Below are 25,261 nucleotides of genomic sequence, written 5' to 3' on the forward strand. Positions count from 1 at the left end.
GTCTGTATCAATTTCACCCTTGTGACATCCTAGCTAGAAAACCGAACCAAATTCCTCAAATTCCTCGTGCTATAGAAACCACCTGGGTTCTGCGCAAATCTGGAGGAATAGCAGCAAAGGGGCACATGATCTCAAAAGAGAGGTGCGTTCAGAGCTTCCAAGTCTGCAGGTTGTTCAAGAGACTGTTACCATCAGATATACCCAGGCCTCTATCTGCCCCCCACCCCAAATCTGCCTACCCCCCCACCCCACCCCAACACACCTTGAGTTCTTATCCCACCAAGATCTGGTCAGGAACAGTAAACATCCAATTGGGAAAAACTAACAAAAGACTAGCTTCTATGCCCTAAACATACAAAGTAATAAGAAATGTTTTAAAGACATACATAAAAGATCAGCTTAGTCATAAAAAAAATACGAGACTGCTTTGCTGGTTCGGGAGGAAAGATCTTTACAATGAAGGCCTCAAGTATGGGCACAAGGGAAAGGTATAATAAACCTTTTGACCTGTGTGCTTAAGTTCTGGGGCCACCCTTCCTCAAAGCTACAGAACACAACCAGCTACTGCCTTGCACTCTCGTTCTGGACTATTTGCCTCTCCTGGCATTAAAACCTCACTTCTAGTTTTAAAGAGATGCCCAGTCAATCAAACGTGGAATTTACAAAGGGAAGCCATTACACACTCCCCTCTTTTTAAAAAAGGTTCGTTGCTTCCACATCCCCCTTCCCAATTCTGTTCAAGACACTATACAGGAATTTTGCATTGAGATCAGTATTTGCATTTCTTCTTCTTATGACCAGCCACCAGTCGACACCTTCCTGCATCCTCCGCCACTCTGGCTCAGACACCGTTTGGTATCACATCAGCAGACAAAAAGGCCCAACTCAGATGGTATGAAAACATCCCATCTTCATCCCAAGCCTTTGATTCTTCTAGTCTAGCATCTGGCACCATCCTGTGGGCAAAAAGCAAAACAGAATGCTGTCAACTCCCAGAAGAACTGGGAGACTTTCAGTGCTGGACACACTGAAATCCCCCATCACCATTTCAACATTTCTAATCTGCTAGAATTTAAAAATCTAAGCTACGTCAAGAGAGTGTGTCTCCACAAATTATTTTGTTTTTATTCAGAAGCATGAAAGCCTGATGTACTCTGCTCATAAAAAAGAAAGGCGGTGCCTTGGTTAGTATATTCAGTTATCAGCACACTGCCAATTCAGATGTTGTGCTTTGGCAATGCACAAAGAAGTTTTTTCATGGCAGAAGCCCTTGTCCCTTCTCCCCCTGCCAAAATAAAAATTTAAAAAATCCAAGGCATGTATAACCAAAATACCAAAGATTTCTAGATTCTTCAAAGGCCAGTTTGGAGAACTTTCAACTCCTTTGGAGCTGGCTGCACACTCACATTTTTCCATATGTTCTGACAGTCTGGAGTATACCTCATCCGGAGTTGGGTAGAATCCTGGGTTATCTAGTTCAAATGTCTCCACGCACGCTTCATGGTCACGCCACCTGTTGATAATAATCTTGTCTCTCCGGCCACGCACCTTTCGCTTAGGAGAAGTTAGCAGAGCTGGTTAAGGGACTGTAGCCTAGCAAGTTGCCAGTTAGAATAATAGAACTGTAGAGTCGGAAGGGACCCTGGTCCAACCCCCTGCAATGCAGGAATATGCAGCTGTCCCATACGGGGATCAAACCTGCAACCTTGCATTATCAGCTCCATGCTCCAACCAACTGAACCACCCAGACTTCCAAACTAAGTGGCGCTGAATGGAATCGGCTGCTCATAGTACAAAAGAAATCTGCTTCCAGAAGTCTGGAGCTGGCATGCCCCTACCAAAGATGTACATCATTCCTACATCACAGGATCATCTGAAGATCTTGCCTAATACAAGATTACCGGTAAGCCTTTAGTGCTTTACCAAACCTGTAGACAAGGGGTGCCAGTTGGGTGCTCCCCAAGATGTTGCTGAACTACATCTCTTGTCCCCAGACCATTGACCACACTGGCTGGGACTGATGGAGAGAGGACAGCCACAGATCTTCCAAACTCGCATGGCCAATCCCTGCAGAAAGCAGGATTCAAGTGATGGCCCACCAGTGGATAGGCCTGTGCTGTGCTCTGAAGTCTTGGTAATCACCTGTGCCATCAGGTGACTGATGGGTGGGTAAAGCTAAAAGGTAAAGGAGCCTTGGATAGTAAAGTCGAGTCAAAGGTGACTATGGAGTGCGGTGCTCATCTCGCTTTCAGGCCAAAGGAGCTGGTGTTTGTCCACAGACAGGTTTCCAGGTCATGTGGCCAGAATGACTAACCCACTTCTGGCACAACAGGACATTGTGACAGAAACCAGAGTGCAGAGAAACGCAGTTTACCTTCCCGCCGGAGCGGTACCTATTTATCTACTTGCACTTTAACGTGCTTTCAAACTGCTAGGTTGGCAGGAGCTGGGACAGAACAACAGGAGCTCACCCGCTGCGCAGATTCGAACCGCCGACCTTCCGATCAGCAAGCTCAAGAGGCTCAGTGGTTTAGACCACAGCACCACCCGCGTATCAGGTTGGTGGCACAGAGGAGAAAAAGATCTGGCCCTCTATCCAGATCAGGTTCTGCACCTCTGTCTTGCAGTTTGCTCAAGAACCTTATTTTCAGCACACCTTTCCTTCTACGTGCCAGACTCAGAAGGAAACAATCAAAAACATTTTGTGATATAAAAAGTGATTCCTGACATGGGTGAGGGAGGAGGGGAACTCCATCAAGCTCCCACCTGACTTGGGGGGCATTCCAACTGCCAACAGGTCAGCTGCCTAAGGGAAAAACTGAATAGCAGGACCTGCCTTGATCCATTGGACATTGTCACCCTGGTTCTGATTGGGGCGCAGGGAGGGAGATGCTCTTTAACTAGGGTAGTGTTTCGTAAACTCGGAACTCCAGCTGTTTTGAACTACAGTTCCCATCATCCCTGACCACTGGGGTCCTGCTACTTGGGGATGATGGGAGTTGTGGTCCAAAACAAGCTGGATGGAGACCGAAGTTTGGGAAATGCTGATCTAGGGCAATACAAAGCCAAAACCCTTACAGGGGGCAAGAGCGATGCAAAAAAGAATGATTGTATGGTTCATATGAGATTCTTACCAGCAGAGCCAGGATAGGAAGAGCAACTAGTGCAAGGACACAGAGCACAATGATGGCTACCACATAGCCAGGGACACCTCGATGTATAACGGGAGGCTCCAGCCCATCACCTAAATAAATATTTAAAATGAAGAGAAGTCACAGAATCATCGAGTCGGATGGTTCCTAGAAGTTCATTTAGGAAGTTCATCATCCACCACCCACTGCTAATTGCAGGGGGAGAAAGCAGATTATAATTCAGAAGTGCTTTATTGGTCCAGCTTCAGATGGGGTTACAGTTCCTCTGAAGGAGCAGGTTTGTAGCTTGGGGGTAACTCCTGGATCCTTTGCTCTCACTTGAGGCTCAGGTGGCCTCAGGAGTGCCTTCCATCAGCTTCGGCTGGTGGCCCAGCTATGCCCCTATCTGGACGAGGATAGCCTAACCACTATTGTCTATGCTCTGGTAACCTCAAGATTAGATTACTGCAATGCTTTCCCTTTAAGGCCCCTTTCTGAAACTTATACTGGCATACCTGCTACAGTAAAGGAGAATGGGTCCACTTGGAGATCTGAGGAGTCCAGATAATCCTTCGGGCCAACTGAAAGAGCGAGTGTCTGTAGGACATCCTTGCTTGTTGGAGCTGGGTGCTGGAATATCACATCTCCATGACATATCAGGGATCCACCGCTGCAGTCAGGACAAAGAGATAGGCTTAAGGATAGGAACCTGAAGGAACCGAGTTTTCAGCACTACCCTAGTGCAGAAACTTGGCTAAATTCCCAGTTGTGAAGAAGGGGCAGACCAGGCAAACTTACAATTTTGAAGAGAGGGGTAAAAAGAAAAGCCCACTAATATATTTGGCTTCACACAATAAGAGGCGCAGCTAGTGGGAGCGTCACCTTGGTTTTAAAAGAGATAAGCTTAGCCTTTAAAAAACAAGTCCAGTTTCCCTAGGTTAAAAAGGCTGTGCAGGTTTTGCAAATGAAAAAAAAGACTCACCTGTGAGTTTCAGCTTTCAGTGCCTAGTCTGTATTAGAGCAATTGAAAATCAAGACAGAATTACTTACGTGATGTCTCGGATTGCCACTTGCAGGAGGTTTTTGTACTTCCCCAGAATATGCGTTAGCTGGAATAATAATAATAATAATAATAATAATAATAATAATAATAATAATAATAATAATAGATGTTTACAGTTGGTCACTTGCTCTGCGAATCATTACTCAAATTACTAGGAAATCATAAAGCTTAAATTCCTTCATTGGCTTCCTGCAAGCAGCAAGATCCTGCACAAACACCTTGCTTTGCCTTTGAGCCTTTTTGGCCTTGCCAGCCTCTTCTCTGCTTGAATATCCTCAATACTTCCCTGCCCCTTAGATGGCCAGTTGCATCCCTCTTCATCATCCAGTGGTTTCCTGCTCCTTCAAGCAATTCCATCTTACATCCCTTGCTGTTGTTAAAGCAGCAGTTCAAGTGCCTTTACCTATCTGGAATGTGTCTTTAGAGGGCAGGATGGAATGGGGCTAGTGAGAGTTGAAGGGCCAGACAGAGAGGTCTGAAGGGCCACATCCAGCTTATGGGCTGGAGGTCCCCTGTCCTTGTATTAGAGACCATACCAAACATTAATGTTTAGTATTAACATCTCATGCCTACCACATCAGATATATCCTTGGCAATGTTCTGATGCTCTACAGAAGAACGATCCATCATTCTCTCATTGAATATCCTGTTGGTTACCAAGAAAGACACTGGAAAGACCTGGAGACTTAGGCGTGACCCTGGAAGCAGAAAGCATGGGGTTAGGAGCAGAGAATTAAGCTTCCCACCTACTGCCCATCATCATCCCTAAAAGCAAGCCAGAAGGAGAGGAGCTACTGACCATTGATGGAGAGAGACGTGAGGTCCACAGAGTAGTTTCTAAGCCCCATCAGTGCTTTTAGAGCCCAGTCAATGTCCACATGAGCACTGGTATCAATATAGACATCTCCATTTATATTGACACCACCTTGGCTATATCTGCAAGCAACAGAAGTTGTGTTACCCTGTGCACATAAGAGAGTATCCGTACCTACCCCCAAGTGGTGCTACAATACACCCTAAGCAACCCAGCCAGATGGGTGGGGTATAAATAATAAAATTATTATTAAGCAGGCACCTGGCCAAACATGTTGAAAAACATTGACTGTTTTAATACTTGGGATTGGTTTTGATCAGGCACTCAATCATAGAAGTCTTTGAGGTCCTCCTGAAGCAACAAGTTACTGGTAAAAAGCATTTAATTCCTAGTCAAGCCTAAAGATTCCATCAATGCACACCAAGACTACAACCAAGGGAAGGTTATCCAGTTTTGACCAGCCTAGGCATTTAGGTACTAGATAGCTCATACCTCCAGCTCAAAAAGTATACACCAGCACTTTCTAGGGTTCAGATTATAAAATAGGGAAGAGGAACCTGTGAAAGCACCCAAAATATTGCCAGACTACAAGTCCCAACCATTGGCTATGCTGGCCTGGACTGATGGGAGTTGTAGTCCAACACTGAGAAGAAGAAGAGTTTGGATTTGATATCCCGCTTTATCACTACCTGTTCATCTGTTCCTGAGCCCCTGACACTACCTGAAGGAGTCTCAAAGCGGCTAACATTCTCCTTTCCCTTCCTCCCCCACAACAAACACTCTGTGGGATGAGTGGGGCTGAGAGACTTCAAAGAAGTGTGACTGGCCCAAGGTCACCCAGCAGCTGCATGTGGAGGAGCGGAGACACGAACCCGGTTCCCCAGATTATGAATCTACCGCTCTTAACCACTACACCACACTGGCTCCCTGAGGACTGCAGGTTCCCCTTTCCCCATTATACAGCTTTGCTGAGATACAAGCTGTTTGCTTGAGCCGGTACAAATCTAGTATAGGAGATGCCATGACCACAGATTTACCTTCTTCAAGAGTGGATCCTTCCCACTAGGACACAAAACAGAAGCAGACACTTGAAAGCTGCCCAAGAGCACCACTGCCCAGCCCCTAAAAGAGATTAACTCATGTACATACCCAACTTTATTAAGAGAGATATTCTGGACTGTGTACCGAGTTCCAAGCAACAGGAACACCTACAGACAAAAGTCAATGTTGTTCTTACTCAGAATTCATCAGCATGCAGATGTTAAACCTCAAAGCTGGAGCCATCACCGCTGGAGAGAATCATAGAATTGTAGAGTTGGAAGGTTTGAATCCATGACCCTGAGATTAAGAGTCTCATGCTTAGCAGAGCTTAGGGTTTCCATGGCAAACAAGGGAAGATGAGGCCACAAGAACCCTGTCAGCAGAGCTTGGGGGAGATTCCTCTTCAATGCGCCACAACGTTGGTGGTTCAGCTGGAAAGTGAGCCAGTTGGACTGGAAAGGATAAAGCGGGGGGAGCCTTGCTGAGGATGGAGCATCGCTCAGCCCAACAGAGAATAACGGTGGGATGAGAGATACATTGAGAGTGGATCCCAGCCAATAAGTGAAGGGAGAATGGGGAGAAAGTGGGAATGTATAAGGTAGCATGAAATGGAGGAGGAACAAGCAGAGATGCAGGGAGTGAACAGGGGCGGGAACAGGGCAAGTAACAAGAGACGAGAGCAAGGTGCTGACTGAAGCAGGAATAAGGGGAAAGAGCAGACACAGGGTTCTGAAGGCACTTGGGACCCACAAAGAGGTAAGACAGGAATCTTCCCAAAGCCATTCAAGCCACGTCCTCCTTTGCTTCCCAATGAGGGCAAGACCTGACCATGGTATGTAAAAGCAGCACCTGACTCCAGGTGAACTTGCCCATTCATCCATTTGAAGGCCTTCTCAGATGCTGCCACTTGTGGAGGTCAGGCAGGTGCCAGCCAGAGGGGGCCTCCTCTATGGTGGCATGCCATAATTAATAAATAAATAAATAATAATAATAATAATAATAATAATAATAATAATAATAATAATAATTTATTTCTACCCCGCCCATGTGGCCGAGCTTTCCCAGCCACCCTGGGCGGCTTCCGGCCGAATATTAAAAACAACACAGCATCAAACATTTAAAAAGTTCCCTTCAGTTGTCTTCTAAAAGTAAAATAGTTGCTTATTGCCTTGACATCTGCTGGGAGGGTGTTTCACAGGGCAGGCACCACTACCAAGAAGGCCCTCTGCCTGGTTCCCTGTAACCTCACTTCTCGCAGCGAGGGAACTGCCGGAAGGCCCTCGGCGCTGGACCTCATTGTCCGAGCTGAATGATGAGGGTGGAGATGCTCCTTCAGGTATACAGGACCGAGGCCATTAAGGGCTTTAAAGGTCAGCTATGTACTTCCCTCTAGATCAGGAGCATGTCCCAAGAGATTATGTTTCGACTCCCAGCTCCCATTGGCCCCAGACAGCCTGGCTGATGGTCAGGGATGATGGAAGCTGCGATCCTCCTAACTTTTGGGACTGCAGGTTTTCCATCACTGCTTTAGACATGACTTCTGGGCTTCTTCAACACCACAGATGCCAAGCAACCCGAAGCACTGCTTACAAAATTTCATTAGCTGCAATCTATTCCTTCCTTTTATTCTGCACTCTCTTTTCCTGCCTTTTGCTCCCATCTGATACTCTTAGGTGGCTTGCAATTCACTAAAAGCAGGGTTGAGAGCTATTGTGGGTAAGGGAGGATCAGTTTTCTAAGTGAGGAGTTGTCACCAGCACCAATAAGCTTAGGCAGGATGTGTCAGCCACTCTTAAAAGATTAGGCTACACTGCTACAGCCACCCAACTACATCTGATTTAGCTGTAAGAATGAGAAAGGTAAAAAGAGAATTATTGCAACCAACTCACAAGGAGGACAGCATCTTCCAGACGTTAAGTCTCCCACACCTGAAGCCAAAGGGCCTTTCACCCCCAAATTACCTTGCGTCTTAGCTTTTCCATATGTTCCAGGTTCATCATGCCATCAAGTTCATCATGCCATGCTGAAGATCCCAGCCCCAGAACTGTGAATGATACAGCCAGCTTCTCTGGTTCTAGGTTTTTCAAGCTGAACCCTAGTAGAGATACAGATAACATTCAAGGGACAGAGCAATTAATAATAATTGCTTTTATTTCTCCTGTTTTTTATTTGTTTTATAATTATTAGTAGAAAAAGGAACATGCTTGCTTTCTTCCTCCCTCCTCTAGCTTATCAAATGACTGCTATTACTGCTGTATAGACTGTGGATTTTTTAAAAAAAAATTATTTATATTTTTCAGGTTTATACATTTCACTAATTTTTATACATTTCACCAATTTTACAATCATGTTGACATTTTAAAATTTGACTTCCTTCCCCCTCTTTCTGCGGCTCCTTTATTTGTAATATCCTCTGCATATCCAAATTAACCTAGTTTACTTATTTATTCATCTTCTTTAAATATATAGTATAGATAGTTGATCTTGAGACAGCAAGTGTGTGTGTGTGTGTGTGTGTGTGTGTGTGTGTGTGTATAGAGAGAAAACTGGAGTAGAGACCTGGGTTCAAACCCCCTACTCAGTCACAGAGCTGACCTTGGGCAGGCACTCTCCCAACAAAATCTACCCTGCAGGGCTGTTGTTGAAGCAGGACCCTAGAGGATTATTATCCTTAGGCTTTTCATATAATCAGCTATTCATATAATCAGTTAGCAGTTATCAATATATTCACATATGCTCACATATAACCAGAGTTTTACAGTGATTTTTATAATCCATTTGAATCATAAAAAGCTTTTGCCTAGTCTAACAAAAAAACTGCTTGAAACCACAAGTTCAGAGATGGACCTTTCCCCCAGTGCTTTCTTGCACCCTAGAGAAAGGGGAAGCTATAAATCAGAAGATGCTGGTACAACTCTCTCCCTCTAGTCCATACTAAAATTGTACACGAAACAGGAAGGGCTGACCACAATACCCCTACATGAACAGATGCACAGGGGAGTTATCGTCAGGAGATCCCCTCCTAGCCAAAGTTTCTATTCCCTGTTCCATCAACTAGGGGAAAGGTCAGACTGTACTTTGACTGTACAGACAAAGAAAGCAGAAGTTGGGAGTTGTACTCTGCGCACGGTCAAGAGCATGGCAGAATGCACGCTCATTGGTTATTTTTCGCTGGCGTTTGTGATTGTCTCATGATTTGTGATGCTGCACTCAGGTATATAACTCCTGAACTTGAATTATTTGGGGTCCCAGTCTTTTGGAAAGGATTCCAGCTGGGTCCCATTATTGCTCAGCAATAAACTTCACCTTCTTTTTCTCCAAATTGCTGTGTCTGTCAATCATTTGTCTCCACATAAGTGGGTACCACTGCCTAAATTTTGCAACATTGTGAGTGTAAAAGAGAGACCATGCACACAACTAAAATACTTGCAAAGCAAGTATTTCAGTGCACAGGTAACATATCAAAGCGCTTGAGTGAGCAAATATGGTATACAGCTATCTTACAAGTAAACTGGCCTCATACTGTTAATATAAGGCTGAACATACTGTAGTTGTTCCAATATTCAACAATTACTATTCCCCCCCACACACCAGTAAATTCATTTGCTACACGTCCTTCAATTACTCATCTATATAATACACAGGTTCTGTCAACTATGCTACATCCGATATAGTTTTATTAAATTGTAAGACGTCAAATGCTTTATCAGATTTCCAGTTTCTTGCTATGACTAGTCTGGCTGCAGTGATCATAGCTGTTGCAACTTCCAGATCCTCCTTGTCTTTATGATGGCTTTCAGATATGCCAACAGAGCTCACCTTTTGACTGAAGAGATTTCAGATCCACCCTCCAGCCAAAGAAGGTGTCCATTTCCCGCCTCTCCACCTCTGTGACAATTGTACGGATGATGTCCGAGGGTGTGGGAACAGAGCCTCCAGCCTGGAACACAGCCACAGCCTCAGCGATCACAGAGCCATTCCTGTGGAGAAGCCAGAACAACCACAATGTATTTGGCCACCTCTAGTAGACCTCCTAGGGTTAAACCACAGAGCCTAGGACTTGCCGATCAGAAGGTCGGTGGTTCGAATCCCCGCGACGGGGTGAGCTCCCGTTGCTCGGTCCCTGCTCCTGTCAACCTAGCAGTTCGAAAGCATGTCAAAGTGCAAGTAGATAAAAAGGTACCGCTCTGGCGGGAAGGTAAACGGCGTTTCCGTGCGCTTCTCTGGTTCGCCAGAAGCGGCTTAGTCATGCTGACCACATGACCCGGAAGCTGTACGCCGGCTCCCTCGGCCAATAAAGCGAGAGTCCAGAGTCGGTCACGACTGGACCGAATGGTCAGGGGTCCCTTTACCTTTACCTTTAGTAGACCTCCTATCATAACACCATTGCAAGGAGGAAAGAATCCACCAGCCTCTGGAGTGCCATCAAATTGATCAATATGATCCCCTGTTCCTAGAAGAGCAAGTTTGGGATGACGTGCTATGACTAACCATTTTAAACTCTACTTGGAGAGCAAAGGTTTGGATTCCATGCATTCTCAAAATGCCAGGAGGAAATGGGCCCTGGAGTGTTCCCATTAAAATACTCATTTAAACATCCTTAAAATATCGATGACTTTCTTTCTTCTCTTTCCATGGTTCATTTTAAATATCATAAATCCCTGCATATTTTAGAAAAACTAAATCATTCAGTATTCCATTATTGCATCCATCAAAACTTGTTTACACTGTTGAATTTATCTTAACGCTGCCAACGTTTTAAAGTGTACACAATTTTTTTCCATATATTTCTCTAAACGTATGCTCTTGTTCTCTTATTCTTTATGTTATGTCTGCAAGTTGCACATATTCTGTCAGCTTAAGTTGCCATTCTTCTTTAAGTGGGACCTTGCTTATTTTCCATTTTTGGACTAACAAAACACAGGTCGCAGTAGTGGCATACATAAATAACCTTTTCTGACACCTGGGAATTTCAGTCTGGGTTATTCCCAACAGAAAGGACTCTGTTTTGGGGAGGGGGGGGAAGTAATTTTAAACATTTTTTTCAATTCATTATAAATCATTTCCCTATACTCTTTTACCTTTTTACATGTCCCCCACATATGAAAGAACGTTCCCTCCATCTCTTTGCACTTCCAGCACTTATCTGATTCTGTTATTTATATATAGACTCTTCCCATTATGCATTCCCCCGAACTTTGAGAGAACTCTACGCCTGATCAACTGAATGAGAAAATTGAGACTTCCCCATTGAATGTGTGACGGTTAGGATGGAGCTTGTAGGCATGGGCCTCCTCTATTCGTCCTCCTCTGTTTAGATCTGGCACCCCTCCAGATGTTTTGAACTGCAGCTCCCATCAGCCAAGCCAGTGTGGACAATGGTCAAGGCTGACTGGAGGTGCAATCCAGCAGTATCTGGTTCAGATACTCCATGTCTTGGTGCCACTCGCATTTCCAAACCACCCAATGATATTTGGAGGTAATTCACAGGCGCACTGGTGGTGAAGACCCACCTGCATTATACACTCAAAGCAATAATGTATTGCTTAATACAGTTGTGATTTCCCCCTCCCCCAAAAGAATTCTGGGAACTGTCGTTTGTTATGGGCGTTGAGAGTGGTTAGCAGATCCCTCTTCCCCTCGCCATGTTGCAGTTCCTAGAGTGGCGTATCATTCAAGCCCTCTTCCCAGGAACCTCTTGGAATTGTAGCTCAATGAGGGGAAGAGGGTCTCTGAACATCTCACAGCACCCTTAACAAATGGATTCCCATAATTCTTTGCGGGAAGCTGCAAGTGTTTAAAGTGGTAGGCTACGGCTTGAAATGTATAGCAGAGACCTGCTGAAGAGTGTAGCTCAAGTTGCACCAACAAACATTGATGAGGAATGAATGAGTTCTCTCTTTCTCTCAGCTTGAAGTGCACCTCAAAAAAAAAGGCCTTTTTCTACATTGAAGGTGAATCCTAAGTTCACAGCTAAGCTAAGCTCAAGAAATGAAAGCCAGGTACTTTCTGAACAGGCCAACCTTGTTCTCTCTGGAAACACAACAGTGCGGTCGATAAAGAGTAACTTACAAGAAACGGAGAATGTTTGCTTGAAGAAAGGTCTCATAGGTAGATAGCATCTTGTTTAACTGAAAGCAGAACACAAAGATGCTTATTTGTGCAGGGACTGTTTGCCCAGAAGAACATTTAGAATGCAGAGTTCCCACAGAACAAATATGCAGATGGAGATGAAGCTCAGTGTTTGCTCTTCCTGGACAGCAAGAGACAAATTGGACCAGGCACATAACGATGCCGTTTTCGCCTTAACAGCAGGGGTGGAGAACCTTTTTCAGTCCAAGGGGGACGTTCCCTCCTAGGCAATTTTCCAGGGGCCACTTGCCAGTTTCAGAAAAGCCAGAGCACAAAGAGAGAAGAGCAACAAGTGTAGATGTTATAGTTGTACAGTAGGCTTTCTGGCCCTCTTAAAAAAAATTACCGTATTTTTTGCACCATAACACTCACTTTTTTCCTCCTAGAAAGTAAGGGGAAATGTCTGTGCGTGTTATGGAGGGAATGCCTACGGGTGGCATGCCTATGGATTTTCCTCCTCTAAAAACTACGTGCGTGTTATGGTCGGGTGCGTGTTATAGAGCGAAAAATATGGTAATTGCCAAGTGTGTAAAGCGGAGTGGGCGCAAGTTAAATGCATGTAAGTTGCAGATCTGCTGTACAACTGTGCAAGTAATTGACTCAAGAGGGATAAAAAGAATAGTACGGATTCCTAGAGTTGGCCTCACCCATGGGTAGAGGGCCCACCACCACCAATCCTGTAGGACAAAGTGGTGGAAGGGTAGATTACCACAGTGATAATGTCAAAAATGCGCCAAAATCTGATCCAAAGTCAGTTAAATAGGTATGGTAGTGTGTGTGTTTTTGAAACCATTGTCTAGAATACTTACGGTCAACTTTACTTCTTTCTCCAGCGTCTTGTAGCTTTGAGAGGACTTGTTCTGCAAGGATTCGTCATAATCAATTCCAATGAGACGGAACTGCAGAGGCAGATTATACACAGCCAGAACAGGTGGTGTAGATGTTCTCCAGGTAAAACTCTCCTTCCTGGTGAACTGGCTCAGTGCTGGAGCCTCGAACTTTGACACTGGCTGCTTTGGAGTGTTGCTGTCTTGGTTTCCAGACACCATTTGTGTAGTTGTGCTTATCAGATACTCAGGGCTGGTCTCCTTGGTGCCAAGAACTGCACTGGCCCCATTCTTCATGGCATCTGTTGACCCCAGTAGAGTAACCAAAAGCTTTCTAGTCATGAGTGCTTGGGTAGTAGTGGGAATCTGAGTTGATGCACCTTGAGACGGTGTGAAAGATGCTGGGATGGTGCTCACTGTACAAGGGGCATTCCTGCAAGCTGCTCTTGACAACTCACCAGGAAGAATTCTTGGGCTAGTCAGCGGATCTGTTGTAACAGATGACACAGGGACAGCCTGGGTAGATGTGGTCTCTGGGAGAGACAGATATGCAGGGCCTTGAGAGGCAGTGGAACTTTCATACCCTGAGCTGCCAACGTGCAAAGCCATTGTGCTAACTACTTGTGTGACAGCTGCAGTAAAGGCATCTGTGATCTTGTATCCTAGTATGGTCCCCAGTGTAGTTGCTACAGCAGAGACATTGAAGTCAACCTCAGAGGCCCTTGTAGGCAAAAGTGTGGTTGTATCTATAGTGTTAGCTGCTGTTTGAGAAGAAGTGATGGCTTTCAAATCGTGTGTCCATGCTTCTGCACTGGACGCAACAGGCAGCATTGTGTTGGTAGGTGTCCCCTGCTCTTTCCACCTGCTCATTGGGCCCTCAGTAGCCTCATCATTTATCTTCAAAATTGACTCGGGAACGCTGCTCCTAGAGGAGCCCATTGAGATAGCGCTTGTAGATACAGACCCACGGGCTGGAATGACCAAAAATCTTCCTGATTCTGTTATGTTTCCGTGTGAAGCTGTGGCATGAGATGACATTGGAAGGGCAAGCTTCCATCCCTGGGAAGTCACACTGAGAAATTCTGCTGCAGACCTGGTCGTAGCGTCTCCTGTAGAGACATCAACATGTACCGTTCCATCAGAAACATCTCTATTTGGCAGGGTAGCCTCTGCTGTTTCTAGGTATGGGCTAGAGAGGCGCATAGTGTCACTTCTTGCTGTAAATGTGTGCACAATGGAATCATTAGCCATCTTTGTGGCCGAGGACACTGTTAGAGGCCCTAGCTCAGAAGGCTCCTTGGACTTCAGCACAAACCTCGACGTGGCAAGAGAGGTAGAATTTGGAGAAGGGGTTGGCATCGATCCACTCCTCCTCCTGGGCAAAGCATAGTGCTCATCTGTCAGCTGAACTGGGGACTCTGCAGAAGTTAAGCTAAAGACCAAGTCTTCAGTTGGAGTACTTCCTGAAGCCATCAGTGGGACCTCCGTGGAGAACATAGGCATCAATTGAGCAGCAGCAGTTATTTTATGGGGCTCGGTCATCTGCTCCCTGTAACTAGCAGTGTTGGTTACACCTTCCAGTGGACCAACATTATATCCTGTTTCAGCATCCCCAGCATGCAATGTGCCAAGTGAAGAACTTGAAGCTTGCCAGGGTGGGGAACTAATGTCAAAGTTGGTCATGCCACTTTTGCTGTTTGAGATGGTGCCATGTGTAGAGGCCTCATTGAAACCAATAAGCTCCTGTGGTACAGGAGAGGGGTCTTCCTTAAATTCCAGCCTAGCTTCTTTGCCTGCAGAAGTGCTTATCACCCCAACAGTGGCTAAAGAGTCCTCTTCAGTAGTACTAAGAGATGGCGGCAGAGATGTGACCTGCTCTTTCATCCGAGAACTCTGGGATCCAACAGACAGACCAGCTTCTGCATGAGTGCCAAGGCTGAGTGACATAGTGGCAAGAGAAAGGCTGAACGCTGCCTCCCCATCTGCTGATGAATGAGGAATATGTGTAGTACTCTCCAAAGCCACCTTGTTAACACTGCCATGAGCCACATCAGCAGAAGACTCTGCTGTCAAACTATGAGAAACAGGTAAAGTAGGATTTCTAGCTTTGGACCACGGGGACCTGTTCATGGTGGACTCTGTCATGGTTGGTTGGCTTGAAGAACTAGTCAGAGCAGCTGTAGATGGTAAGCTATGGACGGGCGGGATTGTGCCCTTACCCTCCCAATAAGGGAAGACAGAATTCAGAGGGACCTCAGTGTAGTTCTCTGGATTGACATGGGCTCCATCAGTGGCAGCCGACAGTGAAGACACATAAGGAGACTCTGTAGTCATGGGGATAGGTCTATGTGGAGAAAAGCCAGTGCTTAGGAGTTCAAGCTGCTGCGGAGTGGAAAACCCTCTGGACTTTCTAGATCCTGTGGAGCCTGCCAAAGTTGTAAAAGCATGTAAAGTAACAGCTGGCAAAGCTTCATTTGAATGACTAAGTGAGGGCTGGAGGGAAGACTGGGACAAAGTTACAGGAACAGCTGCAGGGGGCCCTCTACTCAATGATTCAGTGGTATCAAGTTTCTGGCCATTGGACACAATATTCGGCTCAGAGTCAGCCTTATGTGAACTTGCACCAGAAGACTGTGAAGAAGAGCCAGGCAAGGTATTGGCAGGAGTGTGCAGTGTGGAAGCCAGAGAAATATGGGATGCATGCCCACTACTTGGGTGGAGAAATTTCATCCTTATATTAGTGATTCCAGGAGAAGTTGTTCCAACAGAAGAGGTCATCGAATCTTGATGAGTGGTATGCAGTGTCTCATAACCTACAGATGTTAGGTAGGACCCTTCTTTCTTCCTGTACTGCTCACTGAGGAAGTCACTATGTGTAGAAGTAGCTGTGCCAGCATACTCAGACATTATCCTGCTTATACTGGTTTTGTAGACCATTTCAGTTGAAGACAACAACGTTTCATGTAGGCCCTGCACATCCCTGGTGATGTGCTCCAGAGCAATTGGGTTTCTTGAAGTTAAGACCACAGTGTCAGCAGCAGTTGGCTGATCAGTAGCAGCAGCAGTATTTTGGAAAGCAGATGCAGACTGGTGTGTTATATTTGGATCCAACGGCAAGGAGCTGCTCGTGTCTAGAAGAGGCAATATTGGGGACAGTGTAGGAGTTACCCTTATGGTGTAAGCAGTCTCCATTTTTTCAGTTCCTACTGCTTGTGATATGAGAGACAGAGGTGCCGTGGTAATTTCTAGCTGCTCAATCCCTTTAGAAGCAAGCTTAAGAGAAATGCTTGTAGACTCAGGCACGAGTGAAGTTGCAAGGTCCAGAACATTAGAACTGTTCTCGTCCATCTTCAAGACAGTGGTGTCAACACTCAGGGGTCCTTGCTCACTAAAGTTTAACTCCATATTTCCAGAGACATTACTTGAATCCCACTGGGTATTTGCAACAAAGGACCAGTCAACAGTGCCAGCCGTGCTGACTGATAAGTTTGCAGTATCTCTCCCTGTAGCAGGAAAACGTGGCTGGCCACTGTCAGACCAATTTTGCAAGTCTTGCCTAGTCAACTGCTGCCCATCAGTAACGTTCTGGAAAGGCAAGGAATCTGAAGACCCTGGTTTTGTGCCAGGTGGAGTCTGGTAAGTCGCAGCTAAATAGCTTTCGTTATAAGCAGCAGTGCTGGCAAAAAGAAGAGGAATGATGGACAAGACAGTTTGCCATGTCTGTCTTTGGGCAGTTGTTGCCAAACCCAAATTAAAGCATGAGGATGTTCTCCTGGCTTTACTTGAGCTTCCGGAAGGGGCCAGTTTGCCACCAGGTGTTCCTGTTGTTTGACTTATCATAAAAAACCCCATCATGGTTGCTTGGCTGTGAACTGGAAGGAAGAGATGATTTATTTAAACATAAATAAAAGTATGAGAACAGTAGTTCTCCTAAATTATAAATCCTATAAGCTAATAAGGATCCACATTATGTAGCCAGAACAGCACCACCCATGCAAGGGATTCTGCAGATGGGTGCCATCACTGAGAAGTCTCTCTGTTGACCATGCACCTTACTTTGGATGGAAGCAACACCTGTGCTCCATGGAAAAAAGGCTCATTAAAATGGACTTTAAAAGCATATTCCCCATCATTTTAGAATATGGGGTAAATTGTGTGAATGGGCCAAGGGATAAGGACACCAGCCCTGCCCACTCATAAAAGCCAGTGTGGAGCAGTGGTTAGAGTAGGATTTCCCAAACTTGTAGTTCAAAAAAAATGGAAACTCAACTCCAATCATCCCTAGCCACCAAGACCAGTGGTCAGGGATGATGGAAATTGTAGTCCAAAAAGAGATAAGAGATCCAAGTTTTGGAAGTCCTGGGTTAGAGCACTGGATTAGAACCTAGGAGATAATGGTTCAAACCCCCACTCAATCATGAAGCTCACTAAGTGACCTCAAACCAGTCACTGTCTCCCAGTCCAACTTACCTCTCAGGGGTTGTGATGCTAAAATGGGGAGTGGAGGGAGATCCACATATATGCCACCTTGGGCTCCTTGGAAGAAAGGCAGGATAGGTAAAAAAATACTAGTCTGAACAGAAGAGAGGACTTCCCTCTTCTAGAAGCCCATTTGATTTCTATGCCAAGCATAGAGGATGGATGCAATGCTCCATCCATGCTGTGCCAGCCTGCTCACTCGCCTGCATGCAATTCCTGGTCACCCATTACTACTAAGCACGTACTTAAGTGCAAGGTTGGAATAAGCCAGCTCCCTCTGGCCCTCCAGATTTTGCTGGACTCCCACCAATCCCAGCCAGCAAGGTCAGCGATCAGGGAAGATGGGAGCTGCAGCCCAACAACATCTGGAGAGCCACAAGTTCCCCACCCCTGACCAAATGGGACCCGCCTAGTTTCCCCCAATCTAAATTGCACACCCACAAACATGAAGTGACAGCCAAGGCCATAGCACACTTGGGGAACGGGTGGTAGAGCATCTACTTTGCATGAAGTAGGTTCATTCCCCAGCATTGCAGGTAGGGCTAGGAGAGACCCCCATCTGAAATCCCAGAGAGCTGCTGTCAGATGGTATAGATCATGCTAAGTGAGATGGATGGATGATCTGACTCTGTGCAGGACACCCAGCTCCCCTTTAAGCAGCTTTTCCCCCAACCCTAGTGCCCCCCAGATGTTTTGAATGACAGCTGCCATTGGTTGTCATCCAAACGATCTTGAGGGCACTAGGGTTGGCAGGGGAAAGCTGCCTCTGAGCTTATGCTCTGCTGCTCGCACCAAGACCCAGAGGCAAAGGACCTCTTCAAAGCAACTGAGGTGTACTTAGGGGAAGGGGCTGCCCGAGGGGACTGGAAACAACAATGCAGGCCAACGGATTGGGTCCTGAGCTCCCCCACTGATTAAGATACAACTAGGCTTCAAGGAACAGTTCTTCCTCATCACAAGATATTACAACTACCTCCTCAAGTTCTTCTAGACCCCCGTTTCCCAAACTTGGGTCTCCAGCTGTTTGGGGACTACAATTCCCATCATCCCTGACCACTGGTCCTGCTAGCTAGGGATGATGGGAGTTGTAGTCCAAAAACAGCTGAAGACCCAAGTTTGGGAAACACCGTTCTAGACTTGCATTCTCAGGGCTTGCCCACATGCAACCATGAGCAAGCCATTCAAGTTGTAGGGTGGGCCCTCAGCTACTATTTATACTAAACCAGGGGTCGACAAACTGTGGTCGCCGGGCAGGATCAGGCCCACCTGGGTCCTAAATCCGGCCCGCACAGCAAAGCTAGAACCCATCGCGAAGCCGAGACTCCCAGCGATGGCAACGGGAAGAAGAGGCCAAGCGGCGGTGGCTCTGCCAATCAAACGCCGCGCCTGGTTTACCTCAGCAGCATTTGATTGGCAGACACATCCCCGTGCTGCGCTGAGGTAAACCAGGCGTGGCATTTGATTGGCAGAGCCACTGCCGCTCAGCCTCTTCCTCCCATTGCCGTCGCCACTCTGGTGCTCCTGTGGGCCAGAAAGCAGAGCAGACAAGCTTGCTCTGTCTACCCACTTCATGAGAAGCAGCAGCAGCAGCGGTGGTGGCGGCAACAGCCCCTGGGAAGCACAGCACTTTCTTCCTCTAGGCAGGGAGGAAGCCCATTTCGCGCCACTGCCACCAGCCCTTCGGCGAATGAGGCTGGCAGGAAACTAAGAAGGGGGCCGGGGCAGGGTGGGGAGGAGGACTACTTGCCCCTCTCACGGTGTGCATAGGAATTTGGATAGATGATAGATAGATAAATAGATAGATAGATGATAGATAGGTAGATAGATATAGGTAGATAGATAGATGATAGATAGATAGATAGATAGATAGATGATAGATAGATAGATAGATAGATAGATAGATAGATAGATAGTCTGGCCCTCCATAAGGTCTGAGGGACAGTGGACCGGCCCCCTGTAGAAAAGGTTTGCTGACCCCTGCTCTAAACATCCCTCAATGAGAGGGATCAACTCTCTGCAAGACCACAGTTCTCCATCAGACTACCTCCATTCTATATGCGCTAATGGCATTGGCACCAAATCATGCTTTATTAATCACACTATTTGAAGATGAGGCAAATGGATGCCAGCCATTTCTAGTTAGCTACCTAATGAAAAGCTGACATGATGCACTGTTTAAAACGCCTGACCTTATTAGAACAAAAAACACCATGGTGGCTTCCCCACTGGAGGTGATATCTCCTTAAAAAGAGAGAGAAAAATGACTGGGCAACAGATAAAGAATTATTAATGGAAGTAGAATATGAATTAAAATTAAAGAGGTTTGAAGATATAAGAGGACTATTAACTTATCGGTTACAATACCATCAGCTTAATGATATCTTTAAGATGGACAAAAAGAAAGGCTTTTCTAATGAAACCTCTAAATTTGAAAAAGAGCTGTTAGAAAATAGGACTAAATTGCTTTCTAAAATGTATAAATTAGTATTAGAATGGCATTCGAAAGTCAAACAGGTCAAATCAGTTATGATACACTGGGCAAGGGACTTTGGACATAATATACAACTTGCAGCATGGGAGGTTATGCAACTGGGATTTAAAGTTTACAGTATGTTATACTCTGAAATAAAATAATATGAGAATGAAGTCTCCCTACACATAGGAAGGCAAAAGGCTAGAGGCCCCAAGTCAGGCATAGGCAAACTTTGCCCTCCAGATGTTTTGGAACTACAATTCCCATCATCCCTGACCACTGGTCCTGTTAGCTAGGGATGATGGGAGTTGTAGTCCCAAAAACATCTGGAGGGCTGAGTTTGCCTATGTCTGCCTGTACTTAAAAGATTTGGGGGGGGCACAGATATCCAATTCAAAATATGAACAATAATAAATCGTAAGACAAAATTTTATTTTTCAAAATGAAGCAAAACCTACAGTAAGATGGAAAATAAAGTTTATATTTCTATAAATAATGCTTATTTTTGTTCAGCTGCACCATCTAGTCCATGGTAAATCTGGCGATGGAAAATTTCTGGAGTGCTTCCCTTCCCTTGATGCCCTAACCATGTGCTTATTTCGCTTACTGGTTAATCCAGCCCTGCATACAAGCACACCAAATCATGCAAATACAGACTTAAGCTGGTATCTCATATCTCAGGCCCAGATGCCCCATCTTTGGCAGGGGTGGCCAACATGGTGCCCTCCTGCAAATCCCATCATCCCAGACCACTGATCCTGGCAACAGAAGCTGATGGCAGTTGTAGTCCAAATACATTTAGATATTGCCTCCATGTGTGGCTCACAAACCAACCTACAGCAAACAAAAGTTGGAGAGAAGGAAGAAGGTGAAGAGATGGGGAGCGGGAGACCCATCAAGGCTTCTGAAGCTTGGCATTCATTGTCCCTAGGAATTGTTGTAGAAACAACTGAGGTTGGCTTTTGCTGCCCAGCTCCCCAAGAGACTCGGAGTCCCCTAAGTCCGTGATGGGTGAAAGAATGGATGGAGGCAGGAACCAGTAGAAGGAAAACCAGGAAGATCTTTATTTTCCTGTTGCAACAGAGTTCTGCCCCCCCCTTTTTTTTTTTCGACAGGAGAGAAAAGAACAAAGGCCTGCCCTGCAAAAGCCAACCCCAAATTTTTCTACAACAATTGCAAGGCAAGTGCAGAGCCCTAACCTTTAATGGAGGAGGAAAAGGAGCCAGGTATGTTTTGGTGTGCTCCAGTCTTCTCTTCGTGGATCACTGCCTTGCCATGGCAAATGGGCTTGAATAACTCAGAGAAGCTATGAGCTATGCCCTGCAGGGCCACCCAAGATGGACAGGTCATAGTGGAGAGTTTTGACCAAACATTATCCACCTGGAGCAGGAACCAGCAAGCCACTCCAGTATCCCTGCCAAGAAAACTCCATGGACAAAGTATGGTGCTGGAGGAGACTCTTGAGAGTCCCATGGACTGCAAAAAGATCAAACCTATCCATTCTGAAGGAAATCAGCCCTGAGTGCTCACTGGAAGGACAGATCCTGAAGCTGAGGCTCCAATACTTTGGCCACCTCATGGGAAGAGAAGACTCCCTGGAAAAGATATTGGGAAAGATGGAGGGCACAAGGAGAAGGGGACGACAGAGGACGAGATGGTTGGACAGTGTTCTGGAAGCTACCAGCATGAGTTTGACCAAACTGCGGGAGGTAGTGGAAGACAGGAGTGCCTGGCGTGCTCTGGTCCATGGGGTCTCAAAGAGTTGGACACGACTAAACGACTAAACAACAACAACAAGTCTTCCAAAAAAGCTCAAGACAACATGTCCAGATGGTGCTCGTCCTCCTTCCTCAGTTCCCAACAACCCGGTGAGGTTGGTTAGGCTGAGAAGCAAATTTCCAACACGCCTTTTCCCAGCTGAGTGGGGGATTTGAACCTTGCACTCCTTACCTCGCGATTTGTAGAAGCTGCATCTCTCTGGCCCATCTCTCTGGGCAGCCCTACAGGCGTGGCAAGGAGTTTGCATTTGCCAGCTTGTTCACTGACTTAGAATATTCCTCTACCACCACCCCGCCCCCGTTAAAAAGATACGGGCAATTCAGCCCAGTTCAATACTGCTCCAACGACAGCACCGCATTAAACTGCAGACCATCATCGTCCTTTATTTATTATAATTATTAGAAGGGGGAGCAGATGGGGAAGAGAGAGTTCTTGAAACAGGGCTAGAGCAAATCAGGTCGCCTGCTTGCTCCCCTGGACCCATTTTACAGAAAACACCGCCGCCGTTTTCTTACCTGCAAGGAACTAATCTTAGCACAGAAACGAAGACTTGCACCCCAGCCTGCTCCTCCGCGCCTCCTGTTATTGCATTTGCCCCTTGAGGGGCGGAGACTGAGATTTCCCAGAAACCCAATGCCTGCTTCAGGTTGCAAGCCCAATTAACACCTTTTTGCAGGAGATAATCGCCTCCAAGCCAAAGGTGGCCCCATCTCAACAAAGGTTTTGCAAAACAATCGCGGCCACCCGGCGGGTCGTCTTTTTTTTTCTGGTGTTGACGCCTCCCCGGCTGTCTGAGCAGATTTTACTCATGAGGAGGAAGAGGAGCCAGGTACGTTTTGGTGTGCTCCAGTCTTCCAAAAAAAGCTGCTGTAAACCGCCTTGAAACTTTGGTACTGAAAAGCAACATGCGGGTTGCAAAACCATCACAACAGCGACACTGTAACAGAACATATGCGTAAAAGTAAAAACAGTACAGTGTTGCCAACTTTTGTGCTGCTGTGGTTTTTGCTGGTTTTTTAAATATAATTTTTATTAGTTTTTTTAACGTCATTTTCAACAGTAATTAAACATACTTTTACATCTTATTCAAATTTTTGACTTCCATCAATCCTGTCTGAAAATTTTCCAATCTAATCTCTCAGTATGCATTTCTTATCTTCCGTATTACATTTCAAACTCACAACCAATATCTCTATCTTTTTCTACTTTGTAACACTTCGTATATTTCTCCTTACAAAACTTCTTGTAGTCCTTCTAGTGTAATTTGCTGATTACAGTTGCTCTTCAAATAATTCATATACTTCTTCCAATCTTCTGTAAATCTCTGGTCCCGCAGGTTTCGAATCTTTCCTGTCATTTTGTCCAATTCTGCATAGTCCATTAATTTCGCCTGCCATTCTTCTTTTGTCAGAATTTCTTCTTGTTTCCATTTCTGGGCTAACAATACTCTTGCCGCAGTTGTTGCATATAAAAACAATTTAACATCTCGCCTATTAATGTCCTGACGTATAATACAAAGTAAAAATGCTTCTGGTTTTTTAAAAAAAACCTGCTTGCTCCTGCTGCTGTGTTTTTAAGCAGCAGGAGCAAGCCCTGACTTCTCTGTGGGCTTCCTCAATGCCTACTGCAGAGTACTTTCACAAATAATTAAATCAGCCAAGGAGATGGATTATTGGTATTAATTGCAATTTTATCTTGCTCTTACACCAAGGGTTTTAATTTAATTCCCCCCACAACAACAACCCTATGTGGTAGGTTACGCTGAGAGAGGATAACTAGCCCAATGTCAGCCAATGAGCTTCATAGTCGAGTGAGGATCTACCAGGTCTAACTTGCTAACCAGAGTCTTTTCTGACCCAGTGCCCTTCAGTTGTTTGGAGTAGACTTTGCCACACATTTCCTCCTAGGACTTCTATTGAGCAAACCTGGTTGGGGGACCATGTATTAACAGGGTAGGGTTTTCCTGTGGGAGATGGCTCCTGTGCCTTTAAGTAAAATGTGATGTTTAGAGGTGAAATATGGAGCCGAATAAAAACTGCGGATCACCTGCTAATTGCTGCAAATGGCACTCCTGTTAAAAGAGCAGCCTCAAGGAGGGATTCCAAAGTTCATAGCCTTAAGGAAAGTCATTGCTACAGGTCTTTTATGGGGGGAGCTGCAAGACAAAGAGAAAAAGGCTGTCAGCTGTTTGGATGCAACAATAACATAGTGTCTTTCGACATATTTTACCAAGTCAAGCTAGCTTTCTTCCTTGCCAGAAATTCCGGGGTGTTAAATCCAAAAGAAAGGGAAGGTTGCACTGGAGAAAAATATGTTTTATCTCATTTTATATGTATATGCTGATGTACACCATCTTGATATTTTCTGTCAGTGAGTAGTATACACAGATTTTTTAATAAGTAAAATAACTTCTTTCACAAATGAATATTTTACTTGATAACAACAGTTTGCGGGCCACTTTTAGCAACAATATCTAAGCAGTTTGCCACATTTTTAAAAATCCTAGTCTTGAACACATTCCAAAAATATATATATAATTCTGGTATTGAGTATGTTTTTTAATCAAAAACTAAAGTTTCGGAGAAAAAGTCAGAATGCCCCCCACAAAAAAAAATCTGTGTTGGAATGTTATAATAATTTTACACGTTTACCAAAAGCTGGGTAAACAGAATCATAGTGTTGAAAGGGACCACTAGGATTCTAGTCCAACGCCCCCCCCCCCCCCGCAATGCAGGAATCTTTTCCCCACCAACTAAGCGGGTGGCGCTGTGGGTTAAACCACAGAGCCTAGGGCTTGCCGATCAGAAGATCGGTGGTTTGAATCCCTGCGAAGGGGTGAGCTCCCGTTGTTCGGTCCCTGCTCCTGCCAACCTAGCAGTTCGAAAGCACGTCAAAGTGCAAGTAGATAAATAGGTACCGCTCCAGCGGGAAGGTAAACGGCGTTTCCATGCGCTGCTCTGGTTCGCCAGAAGCGGCTTAGTCATGCTGGCCACATGACCCAGAAGCTGTACGCCGGCTCCCTCGGCCAATAAAGTGAGATGAGTGTCACAAGCCCAGAGTCGGTCATGACTGGACTTAATGGTCAGGGGTCCCTTTACCTTTAAGCTATTCCAGAGCAGTATATGACATACTTGTTATAGCAAGTTAAGCAGCATGTTACAAAGTTATAAAGTTGAATGTCAATCACATTGTCATTGTATCTTGCATTGTTTTGTATTTATAATATGTTGCTTAATAATTTGTATCTATTTTTGTTGCATTTATATCCCACCTTTCCTTCAAGGGACCAAAGTGGCAAACATGGTTCTCTTCCTCTTCATTTTATCTTCACAGCGACCATGCGAGGTGGGTTAGACTGAGAGACGTGACTGGGCCAAGGTCACCTAGTGAGTTTCACGGCTGAGTGGGGGATTTGAACCCTGGTCTCCCGGGTTCCCGATCCAACACACTAAGTGCTACACCACACTGGCTCTCACACTAGGTATGGAAGAGACCCCGTTTGTAAATTTTATTATAGAGTGT

General features: G+C 45.5%; 1 protein-coding gene across 3 annotated transcripts; it reads right to left on the reverse strand.

The window, feature by feature from the left end:
• Positions 1-260: 260 nt before the first annotated feature.
• On the reverse strand, positions 261-24,440 carry LOC114584599 (uncharacterized). Of its 3 annotated transcripts, XM_028706590.2 has the most exons (13): positions 22,255-24,440; positions 12,991-16,880; positions 12,122-12,180; positions 9,869-10,029; positions 8,011-8,144; positions 6,158-6,216; positions 4,994-5,130; positions 4,768-4,892; positions 4,182-4,240; positions 3,647-3,801; positions 3,135-3,244; positions 1,407-1,554; positions 261-956 (listed from the first exon to the last, which is right to left on the reverse strand). In XM_028706590.2, coding segments are annotated over exons 2-13 (5,022 nt in total). In that variant the 5' UTR covers positions 16,864-16,880; positions 22,255-24,440; the 3' UTR covers positions 261-954. The 3 variants fall into 3 exon arrangements, with proteins under 3 accessions (XP_028562423.2, XP_077774857.1, XP_077774858.1); XM_077918731.1 differs by lacking the exon at positions 261-956 and having other exon boundaries at positions 1,005-1,554; XM_077918732.1 differs by lacking the exons at positions 261-956; positions 22,255-24,440 and having other exon boundaries at positions 1,005-1,554; positions 12,991-18,394.
• Positions 24,441-25,261: the final 821 nt, after the last annotated feature.

Source organism: Podarcis muralis, chromosome 14, assembly GCF_964188315.1.
Source record: "Podarcis muralis chromosome 14, rPodMur119.hap1.1, whole genome shotgun sequence".
Taxonomy (NCBI): Eukaryota; Metazoa; Chordata; class Lepidosauria; order Squamata; family Lacertidae; genus Podarcis; species Podarcis muralis.

What these genes read in the sequence shown, in the direction of transcription:
- LOC114584599 (XM_077918731.1), bottom strand. Translation starts at nt 16,863, where the DNA reads ATGATGGGGTTTTTTATGATAAGTCAAACAACAGGAACACCTGGTGGC. An exon ending in AGAAAGAAGTAAAGTTGACC is followed by an intron (nt 12,181 to 12,990) that starts GTAAGTATTCTA and finishes TTCTGCTTTCAG; the next exon opens with TTAAACAAGATGCTATCTAC. An exon ending in ATCTCTCTTAATAAAGTTGG is followed by an intron (nt 5,131 to 6,157) that starts GTATGTACATGA and finishes TGTTGCTTGCAG; the next exon opens with ATATAGCCAAGGTGGTGTCA.